The 12,009-nt window shown below is 40.4% G+C and overlaps 1 protein-coding gene across 1 annotated transcript in view; it reads left to right on the top strand.

The window, feature by feature from the left end:
* The window catches only part of RIGI (RNA sensor RIG-I), a 74,768-nt gene that overhangs the window by 55,083 nt on the left and 7,676 nt on the right, over nt 1-12,009 (top strand). Inside the window, exons 15-17 of the mRNA XM_064380690.1 lie at nt 4,630-4,800; nt 6,128-6,279; nt 11,299-11,442. Coding sequence (XP_064236760.1) covers nt 4,630-4,800; nt 6,128-6,279; nt 11,299-11,442 — 467 coding nt within the window. The remainder of the gene's footprint in view (nt 1-4,629; nt 4,801-6,127; nt 6,280-11,298; nt 11,443-12,009) is intronic.

Consider the following 12,009-nt stretch of genomic DNA (forward strand, 5'->3'; position numbering starts at 1 on the left):
GCATAGCTTTTGTGTGCATTATATATTTTACAATTTTAAAAAGTCCAAGCAGACAATTCTGAAATCTAGCCGGAGTGGTCAAAGGATAAAAAACTGCCTGTGTTATTATCTGGGAGGATCCTAGGTGGCCTGCCCTCATCCTGACCTTCTCACAGCTGTGCCCCCCACCCCTCAGTGACTGGCGGTGACAGGTCTTCATATTTAGTGTTGTTTATAATAAGCACCCTCCCATACCCACCGTGTCAGTCCTCAGTTACCACCCTCACACTTTCCCTTCATGTAATTTTTAAACTTCATAAATGTGAAAAGTAGATTCAGATCTTAAAAAGTGGCTCAGCAAATGAAGTCTAACACCATATTCTCGTGGTTGGGATTCAAAGTTCTCTGCGATCTGACTCCAGCATGAGTACCACTTGGTTTTCAAACTTTATTTCCCCACAAATAAACACTCAGGAAATATTTTCTGATTGGTTTGTTCATGGATTCATCCATTCATTCAAAAACATTTATTTTATAACATGCTGTGTCAGGCATTGTGCTTCTGCCACGTAGCCTTCCCCAACCTCCAAACACTGGTAGAGATAGCCTTCCTCCACATTCCCATAGCATCCTTGCTGTGCTCATCACACTCAATTATAGCTTCCTATTTATGTTTTTCTTCCACAAAATATGAGCTCCTTGTGGATAAAAATGGACCTTTTAATCATTATTTTTTACTTGACAAACCATAATTGCTGAACATATGTTTGACTGAATAGATGAATAAATTAAGAAACTAATCACCTGTGATGTCTGTTCTAGAGATGTTCATTGTTTAGTGGATGATGATGGTGAAAAGAAATTGTTAGCTGAGCGCGGTGGCTCATGCCTGTAATCCCAGCACTTTGGGAGGCTGAGGCAGGTGAATCGCCTGAGATCAGACATGAGAGACCAGCCTGGCCAACATAGTAAAACCCCATATCTATTAAAAAGACAAAAAGTTAGCTGGGTGTGGTGGCAGGTGCATGTAATCCCAGCTACTAGGGAGGCTGAGACAGGAGAATCGCTAGAACTCTTGAGGCGGAGATTGCAGTGAGCTGAGATCACGCCGTTGCACTCCAGCCTGGGCAACAAGAGTGAAACTCCATTTCAAAAAAAAAAAAAAGAAAGAAAATGTTTTGACCTTAGCAAAATATATCCCAAGGTTTAGGCTGGAAATATATTAGGAAAAAATTGGAACTTTTATTATTTTTTAATTTTTATTTTTGAGACAGAGTCTTGCTCTGTTTTCTAGGCTAGAGTGTAGTGGCACAAACAGCTCACTGCAACCTCCCAGGTTCAAGCGATTCTCGTGTCTTAGCCTTCCAAGTAGTTGGGATTACAGGTGCATGCCACCATGCCTAGCTAATTTTTGTATTTTTAGTAGAGACAGGATTTTGCCATGTTGGCCAGGCTGGACTTGAACTCCTGGCTTCAAGTGATCTGCCACCTTGGCCTCTCAAAATGCTGGGATTACAAGTGTGAACCACCACGCCCAGCCAATTGGAGCTTTTATAAATTCTGTTAACTCTGAGGTAGAGACCTCTGAAGTATTTTCTTCACTCAGTTTATCAGTGTGACCTCTATAGCTTTTATCCAATGGGTTAAACTTGATTTACCACTAATTAGACGATTTTAACTGAATTTTCTTCTGGTCTGATCCTCTTTCTTTCACAGTTAAGCTAGAAAAGTTGTGAACTTTTACAAAAGCTGCAGGTAAACAAGCAAAAGTTGTTTGTTGAATTTGTCTATTTCCAAATTTCCGTTTCTTAATTTCCTATTTTGTGAAGAAGCAGGTTATCTAACCTCTTCATGGCTTACTATATTCATCTGTCAAATGAAAAAATAATACACAGTCTTGTGGCAGAGTCTAGCTCAGAGTACCTAGCTGAGAGGGTTAATATCAGTAGCAAGCTCTGACTCACTGCCTGCTTATGAATGACTCTCGAGCTAAGTAAGAATGATTTTTGTTTGGAAAAAAAAAATCAAAAGAATATTTCACGACATGTGAAAGGTTTTTGAAATTCAAATTTCATTGTCTATGAAATAAATTTTGGGGGGGAACATAGTCATGACCATTCATGTATGGATAGTCTTGTGAGTGCTTTCACACTATAATGGCCGTGTTGAGTAGTTACAACAGCATGGCCCACAAAGCCTGAAGTATTTACTATCTACCCAGTTCTTGATGGAAAAAGTTTGCCAATTCCTGGTTTTGAACACTGCCTGGCATGTGGTGAGTGCTCAATATATGTTAGATGTTAGCTATTATTCACATCCAGAATGTTTATGTAAAGGTCCACAATGTTCATCATTTGTTTGGTTTTAATTTTACTGAGCATACGTGGATTCAAAAATAATAGAAAGTACGTATCTTTTAAAAAAAAGTATTCTGGATAAAGAAAGCTCAAAAGTAAAATCAAAATAATGTTTACGGATTGATTTTTAAGCAACTTTCTGAATTTTCATGACTTTGAATGATAAATAATTTAAAAAACCACAAGGAATCTTTTTCCACAAACTCTGAGTCTACTGCCAACTAGGCAATGGAGCATTATCTTTCTCTACCTGCCTGTGGTGGGTCTGCCCTGTGAACAGCGAGTGGAGATCAGGTGATTCTACTAATAGATAAATGCAGATGTCTTCAGGATTCACAAAGTTTGAAGTGTGCATATTCTTGGAGCCACCAGTTTGGGTGTTTGCCATGATCACACAAACTGGGTGATTATCACATCTGAACTTCACAGTGTATTCCGACAGTTTAAATTTAGCCTCCACTGTCACAGGATATTAGAAGGCAGTATGTGGCTGTCTTAGTCAAGATCCTTTCTTTTCCCCAGTTAACAGAAACCCACTTAGGCTAGTCTAAGCTGAAGGAGGTGTGGCTGCTACAAGTATAATTGGGTCTACCATAGAAGCCACATCCTGGAAGTGCAGTCAGGCTTCATGGACAATTGCAACTGGGACTGAAAAATTTTCGGAATCCTGTACATCTGTTTCATACTTTTCCCTTTACAGATTGCTCTCTCTGCTTCTCTATTCGTGACTGCCCCACATCTTCCTGACTTACTGCCTGTCTCCAAATCTCAATTTTAGATTCTAAGAGGGAGAATTGGATTGGCCCAACATGGTTCAAATGCTTATTTCAGTGCAGTAGCTGCAACCAGGAACAGGCTGTGTATAAATCAGGATAATCTAATTGCTCTAACAGACAATCCCCATGATCTCAGGGGCAGGGGCAGGGGCAGGGGCAGGGGCAGGGGCAGGAGCAGGAGCAGGAGCATGGGCAGGACAGAATAAAAGTTAACAGCTCACACTCACAGGTGTAGATAAGTAGGGATGGGGCTTTGCTCACTTACACTCCCAGGTGTAGATAGGTAGGGGTGGGGGCCCTGCTCCATGCACTTCCACTTATTTTAGGGACCCAGGTTCCTTCCTTGGTATGGCTGTGTCATCACAGGGGTCTCCAAATCCTCCACTGTGACCTTATCTAGTCCATTGATGAGAAAAAACAAGAACATGGACAATTTTTAGGGGTCAGGTTTGGAGGAGACATATATGACCTCTGTCTACATGCCATTAATGACAATTTAGATTGAGAAGTATAATTCAGCTGTGTATGTGCAGCAGGAGAAAGAAACAGGATTAGTGAGCAGATAGCGTTGCCTCTTTCATAGAGAAAGATAATACAACTGTATTATGGGTGGGTGTGGTAGAAAATGATTCTTAGAGAACAGTTTGTGTATGGGGAGGCAGACACCCCAACAGTGCCCACTATTAGGGTCTTAAACTGATGGTCGAGGCCCAGCGGTGCTGATAGCTAGTCTGCCAGTTTACCTCACTTCTGGAACCTCCAGCCTCTCATTTGTGTCTTTTTTTTTTTTTTTTTTGAGATAGGGTCTCACTCTGTTGCCCAGGCTGGAGTGCAGTAGTGCCATCATGGCTCACTGCAGCCTCAACTTCCCTGTCTCAGCTGATTCTCTTACCTCGGCCTCCTGAGTAGCTGGGACTACAGGCATGTGCCACCACGCCCAGCTAATTTTTAAATTTTTTGTAGAGATGAGTTATCCCTGTATTAACCAGGCTGATTTTTGAAGTCCTAGACTCAAGTGATCCACCTGCTTTAGCCTCCGAAAGTATTATGATGATAGGTGTAAGCCACCATACCTGGCACAGCCCTCATTGTTAAGGGGAATCATAACACCTGTTGGCCTATAGGGCTTTATGATACTCTGGTGAGTGAGAAGATGTGAAAATGTTTTGTCAGCTGTAAATTATACACATGTAAAGGTGTTACAATAGGCCGCTGATATTTCTGCAAAAAAGTCTTTCTTGGAAAATATAGCTAAAGCCATACTGAGATACATACAGAGCTGGGATTTGAACTCAGTCTTGTGGCAGAGTCTAAGCTGTTAGATGCCACCCTAAATGTCCTCTCTGAAACAGGCATAGGAACAGACCCCACTGCTTAGGTGTGTTGTGAGATCATGGATATAAAGTACTAATGACAGTACCTGGCGTGTAATAAGCATTCCATAGTTAGTAGCTATTTTTTCAAGGGATAAGTTCCCTTTTTGGTGAGTTGTATAATGCCCTCTTACTCTGACGCAGGAATGACTCTCCCAGCGCAGAAGTGTATATTGGATTCATTTAAAGCCCACGGAGATCACAATATTCTGATTGCCACCTCAGTTGCTGACGAAGGCATTGACATTGCTCAGTGCAATCTTGTCATCCTGTATGAGTATGTGGGTAATGTCATCAAAATGATCCAAACCAGAGGTAAGAGAAGCTTTGAGGCCATTCCTATGTGGCTTCTGTTTTGACTTGTTTATAAGTGTATCTGTCATTCTGGCCTTTCTGTTTACCGAGCTGTGGTTGAGTATGTGACCAGTGGCACAGTGTGCTTTGGTATCATTGACCCTCAAGGTGGCTACAGTTTTGTTCACTAACATAAACCCTACTTTGCTTCTTATTCACAATGATACTGCTAACTTGCCTGGCCTTGACTGATATATTTATGGAAGAATAATTTCAACTTGGATCGAAGCTTTGCCAGTCAAGATGTAGACCTTTCATGGTGGTGCTGGTGGGCTCATGGGCTCCCTATAGGAGTATCCCTTCAAGAAGGGATACTCGAGAGTTCTTCTGCCCCACCTGGACTAGACTGGTCTCCTAATTAGTCTTCTCTCCTTTTTCCTTTTCTTTTTCCAATTTCCATAAGAACAGCTACCATATTGCTTTTCCTGAAAAACAGCTCTGATCATGTCACTTCCTTGTATTGAAATGCCAGTGGTTCCCCAATTTACTTGATGCTAAAGAGTTTCCAAAATCCAACACCCATTTATTTCCAATGTTACCTCCCGTTCTTCCCTTCTGTTCATTATCCACTTCTGCCAACCTGACTTCCTCATTTATTGCTTGTTGAAGGAACTGCTACTCTTCATTTTACCTCTTCCTCTGCCTCCATATCACCTGACCCTAATTCTCCCAGCTGGCAATAATCTCTCTTTTGAATATATAAAGCCTATAACCCTTTATCCTTGTAATAGCACTTATAATTTTCCACGTATGTTTTGCTGGTTCTGAACAGATCTTATTTCCCCATTGTCTAGCAGACTCTTGAAGGAGGGTCTGTTTACTACTCATCTCAGAGTCATCACAGTGTTATACGGGGGGTCATGTAGGTATCTTTAAAGCAGTGTTTCTGACAGTATGGCTGTCTGATCACTCTGCATTGTTGAGACCCTGAGAAAACTAGCCTAAGGTGGGCTCCTAGTTTTTCCACATACCTAATATGCAGGTGCACACTTGCATTTGAGTCTACTCCTTTTTTTTTTTTTTTTTTTTTTGGGATGGGTCTCGTTCTGTCATTCAGGCTAGAGTGCAGTGGCATAATCCTAGCTTACTGCAGCTTTGCACTCCTGAGCTCAAGCAGTCCTCCTGCCTCATGAATTTACTCTTTAACAGCTCAGCTTTCCTGAGAAGTGGGATTCAGTGAACCAAAGTTAATTTTAGGAGTACCTCTATCTATTTGTTTACCTATTTTCAGATTATATCAGAACTTTTTAAGTCATAAACACCAACTAAAATATTTATTTTCTGATAGGCAGAGGAAGAGCAAGAGGTAGCAAGTGCTTCCTTCTGACTAGTAATGCTGCTGTAATTGAAAAAGAGCGCATAAACATGTACAAAGAAAAAATGATGAATGACTCCATTTTACGCCTTCAGACATGGGATGAAGCAGTATTTAAGGAAAAGGTAAGTCTGTGTTATTCTTTCAGCATCTGACCACAAATAGCTATCAAGGAATGTGAGCATGGCTGGTACCTTTTATCATATTGCTTAGGGTGTTAAATTAGAACAAAAACTTTATACTTAGTTTGTCCTCTAGTGAATATCAAATTTATTCTGTTTTTAAGTGCCAGTGAGGTTAAGTTATATTAATAGTGCTAATATCTGGAGTTATGTTTTCAGATCTAAAAGGCAAATTGAGCTAGGATTTCTCTAGTTGACAGTTGATCTCGAGGACTACATCCTAATACTGGAAGAAACAGCTCTTTTTCGCCTCTTCCTTAAATCTCTCTCTCCAGAGAGTTTGGGGTTTCGGTTTGAGCATCCTGGTCCCTGTATATGGGTTTTAATGGAAGGAAGGAACTCTGCAGAAGAGAGGGCAAAAGCTTGGAGCTCTTTAGGGCAATCTGCAAGAACAGGAAAGGGAGAGGGATGAGCAGAGGGTGCCAGGAGACTGCTTTCTTCCCCAGCTCCGTGGCTGCGCTGTCCATTGTCTGTGTGTGGTCTGCTGTCACTAGAGCACTCCCCACCCCCTACCCCAGAATTCTCTGGTCACTCTGCAGCCATCTTAACGTGTAGATGTTGGACACTTCAGGATGGACATTTCAGGATTTGATGTTTCATTCTGGAGGAATAAGGGATGAAGGGTATGACAGTTGTGGTTGTGAAGGTTTATTTGAAATCAAAATGAGGAAGCTGCTTTTCTTTCCTCATGGAGCAGAGAACAAAGACGGGGTGAAAGAAAGTTCATTTTGAACAAAGAACTTCCAACCCATAACTACACAAAGTTGAGATAGTTTTGCTTTTCTCCACCTCAGTGTGTGGAGCTAAGCTTCATTTTTAACCACAGGCTGAATGGGTGGGGGTCAGTATGCCATAGACTTAAGTTATGACTGGTTGAGCCTCTTTACCCTGTTATTGATTTTTACTTAGATTTAAGTATAGCAGTAATAGTTTTACCTTGTTAGGATTTATATCCATTGTCTAGAGTAACATTTAAAATATTTGAGATTATTAGTATTTAATTGAATTTCTGTATTATAATTGAATACCATTATAAGTGAATTTTTTTAAAAGTTGGATGCCTGAAAGGCAGAGTTATATTTTTACCTTCTTTCTTGCTGGCCTTTATTCTGCCTTAAGTAGTGATTAGAACCGTATCTGAAAAAAGAAATTAAATAAAATTAAAATTTCTCCTAGGAAAACATGTATCATATAACCCAGGGATTTTAATTCTAGAAGTTTATCCCAAGGAAATAATGGGATAAATATATATAATGTAACAATTTTACAACAGCAAAAAATTGGATTTAAAAACAGGAGGCCTGAACACTCTTTATTTTTACAAAAACGAAGATAATTTCAGGTGGGATGGGGCCAAGAAGTGGGGAAAGGGGAATAATATTTGGTTTTTACTTTTTTAAAAATTTATTTCTTATTTATATTTTTGAGACAGAATCTCACTTCGTCACCCAGGGTGGAGTGCAGTGGCACAATCTCGGCTCACTGTACTCAGCCTCCCAAGTAGCTAGGACTACAGGTGTGTGCCACCATGCACCACTAATTTTTGTATTTTTAGTAGAGATGGGGTTTTACTGTGTTACCCAGGCTGGTCTTGAACTCTGGACTCAAGTGATATGCCCGCCTCAGCCTCCCAAAGTGCTGGGATTACAGGCTGGGATTACAGGTGTGAGCTGTGGTGCCCAGCCAGTATATTTGTTTTTTTAAATCAAAACATTCTAGGTCTAGCTGGGCATGATGGCTCTGACCTATAGCCCCAGCTACGTGAGAAGATAATTTAAGCCCAAGAGTTCAAGTCCAGCCAGGGCAACATAGTGAGAATCTGTCACAAAAAAAAAAAAAGCCAGGCACAGTGGCTTACATCTGTAATCCCAGCACTTTGGGAGGCCGAGGTGGGTGGATAACCTGAAGTAAGAAGTTCAAGACCAGCCTGCCCAACATAGTGAAACCCTATCTTTACTAAAAATACAAAAATTAGCTGGATGTCGTGGCACCTGCCTGTAATCCCAGCTACTTGGAGGCTGAGGCAGGAGAATCACTTGAACTCAGGAGGCAGAGGTTGCAGTGAGCTGAGATTGTGCCACTGCACTGCAGCCTGGGTGACAGCGTGAGACTCTGTCTCAAAAAAAAAAAAAGTGTAAACTTTTTTATATAAAGCAAATTTGCATTTGAAGTGGTATGGAGATCAATAAGTTCTCCATGTATGAGCAATAATAAATGAACAGATATAATTGGGAGGAGATTTCCATTCACAGTGACAATAATAACTGCAGCTCATGCATTAGCACACTGACTCTCCAGTCTCTGCAAACGCTTTCCTTACATCAGTAGGCTTTACAGCAATCCATACAGTAGTGCCTCCTATGTCATTTTATAGGCAAGAAACTGAGATTTGAATAGCTTCAGTGCCAGTAGATCACACAGCTAGTTCATGGTGAAGTTGGTAGAGCCCATCTGTTTAACCATTACATCTACCAGCCTGATCAGAAAAGTTTGAAGCAGAAATGAGGACAAATACAAAAAATTTTACTGGGAGATGTAGAAGTATATTAAGACAAAAGAAAAGAAATGCCATGCTCTTAAACGGAATGAATATTTTAAACATGTGCATTCACCCCAAATTAGCTTATTCACTTACCACAACCCATATTGAAAGCACAAGTGATACTCTTAACTTGATAAAATGTTTCCAGAGTTTATATAAAATAATAAATAGATGAAAATAGCTATAATATTTCTAGAAAAATAAAAATAGGGGTGGCTAGTAGCTTAATATTGATAAGGCAATCCCTAATGAATGGAGATTGGCTTATCAATACAAACTACAAGCCACCCCATTAACATTTTCATGGCTCTTAGCATAAGACTAGCCTAACAGACAGAGGCAACGGAGGCAACGCTGATGGGCATTTACCCTGTGCTGGGCAGGGCTGAGCAGTCATAAACTCATGTTTGCTCCTAACAGTCTATGAAGCAGATGCTGTTATACCATTTTGTATATAAAGAAACAGAGGCACTTGCCCAAAATCATAGTGCTGCTAAGTGGCAGGGACAGTCTTTGCACCTAGGCTGTCTGGCTCCACCTGGGACACTTGAAAGCATGATCTCATGGGGAGAGGCGCCACCATAAACCAGTGGGACGGACAGAATCTTCCATAGGAGACATGGAGGAAATCAGCGTGTTTTCTTCCTTCATGATGTTTCAGGGTTCCTTTTATCGTTTCCTCTGTTTAGAAAGTTTCCTTTAACCATTCTTTTAGGGTAAGTCTGCTGATGACAAATTCTTAGTGTTCCTTCATCTGAGAATGTCTTCATTTCTCCTTTATTTTTGAAGGTGGCATTTTGCTGAGTCTAGGGTTCAGGGGTGACTGTTCTTTTCTTTTGGCATCTAAAAAATATTGTGCCACTTCCAGGTGGCCTCCATTGTTTCTGATCACAAATCCCCTGTTATTCAGACTGATATCCCCCTGTGGGTAAGGTGTCATTTTTTTTTCCTGGCTGTTGTTGAGATTTTTCTCTTCAGTTTTCATAAGTTTAATTATAACATGTCTCAGTGATTTTTGGAGGGGCTTATCCTCTTTGGAGCTTGTTCAGCTTCTTGAATCTTGGTAGATGTAGCTTGTTAAATTTCGGTTATGTTTGGCTGTTACTTCTTCGAATACTTTTTAAGCCCTGCTCTTTCTTCTCTCCTTGTAGAACTCCAGTGCCATGACACATGTTTTATAGTCCTGCGGGTCCTTGAGACTCTGCTTTTTTTTTTTCCAGTGTATTTTTTTTGTTGTTCAGATGAGGTGGTTTCTGTTCTTTCAGTTCACTGACTCTTTTCTTTGTCCCTTCCATTCTATGGAAAGCCCATCCATTGAACTTTTTATTTGGTTATCATATCTTTCTGTTCTAAACTTTCTTTATGTCTTCCATTTCATCGTTTGAGCCTTTATGTTTTCTTTTTATGTTTCAAAAGTGTTTATAAGTGCCCATCAAAGCATCTTTATCAGGTGCTTTCAAATCTTTCTCATCTCAGTATTGGCATCTATTGATTGTCTTTTTTTTCATTCAGTTTGAGATCTTTCTGTTTATTGGTATGAAGAGTTTTATATCATGTCCATGGTTCTAAGTTGGACCAGATTCTTAGCCAAGGCTTAGATTTTGAATTAGAATACAATTGTTCTATACATATACAACAACATTCCCTGTTGCTGAAGGTGAGAGAGAAAAAGATTTTAGATGCTGGGGGCTGTATTAGTCTGTTTTCATGCTGCTGATAAAGACATACCTGAGATTAGGAGGGGAAAAAGAGGTTTAATTGGGCTTACAGTTCCATATGGCTGGGGAGGCCTCAGAATCATGGCAGGAGTCTAAAGGCACTCTGTATGTGGCAGGGGCAAGAGAAAATGTGGAGGAAGAAGCAAAAGCGGAAACCCCTGATAAACCCATCAGATCTTGTGAGACTTAATCACTATCAGAATAACACAGGAAAGACCGGCCCCCATGATTAAATTATCTCCCCTGGGTCCCTCCCACAACATGTAAGAATTCTGGAAGATACAATTCAAGTTGAGATTTGGGTAAGGACACAGTCAAACCATATCAGGGGCTCTTCTGCCTGCTTATCACTCATTGCGTTTGTGCCTGAAAATGGATATAATTACTCCTGAAACGGCACATACTGTGTATCTGGTACAGGTTTTGGTTTTTCAGGTTTTGCCTATTCTGTGGACATCTTTAGTGCTTTTATGAGCATTTTTGATGAAGAAATTGAAAGACTAATTGGAGGCCACAATTAAGCATTGATTAATATTAAGTTAGGAAAAGCAATAAAATCTGCAACTTTACAAACTCAGGTACCATATGTTCATGGAAGTCGTATATGAATGATTATATATGTGTGTACATATATATGTATGTATATATCTGTGCCTATTTCTATATATTTAATTACATTTGAGTTCTTTCTTTTTGCATTAGATTCTGCATATACAGATTGATGAAAAATTCATCAGAGATAGTCAAGAAAAACCAAAACCTGTACCTGATAAGGAAAATAAAAAACTGCTTTGCAGAAAGTGCAAAGCCTTCGCATGTTACACAGCTGACATAAGAGTGATAGAGGTAAGCTGCCTTTTTATAAAAAATACCTGGTTATGTTTTAGCACTAGCTAAAGCTTACTGTCTGTTGATGAAATATTTATAGTAAAACTACTATTTCCATTGTTATTGGGGCCATGATATCTATGTATTTAATAAAAAAGAAATCTTTTTTTTTTTTTTTTTTTGAGACGGAGTTTCGCTCTTGTTACCCAGGCTGGAGTGCAATGGCGCGATCTCGGCTCACCGCAACCTCCGCCTCCTGGGTTCAGGCAATTCTCCTGCCTCAGCCTCCTGAGTAGCTGGGATTACAGGCATGCGCCACCATGCCCAGCTAATTTTTTGTATTAGTAGAGATGGGGTTTCACCATGTTGACCAGAATGGTCTCGATCTCTTGACCTCGTGATCCACCTGCCTCGGCCTCCCAAAGTGCTGGGATTACAGGCGTGAGCCACCGCGCCCGGCCCCAAAAAGAAATCTTAAATGTTCAATAATAAAGAAATAGTTTTTGGCCAGGCATGGTGGCTCATACCTGTAATCCCAGCACTTTGGGAGGCCGAGCTGGGAAGATTGCTTGAGTCCAGGAGTTC

Source organism: Aotus nancymaae, unplaced genomic scaffold, assembly GCF_030222135.1.
Source record: "Aotus nancymaae isolate 86718 unplaced genomic scaffold, 86718_ANA_hifiasm-v0.15.2.pri h1tg000003l, whole genome shotgun sequence".
In the NCBI taxonomy this organism is placed as follows: Eukaryota; Metazoa; Chordata; class Mammalia; order Primates; family Aotidae; genus Aotus; species Aotus nancymaae.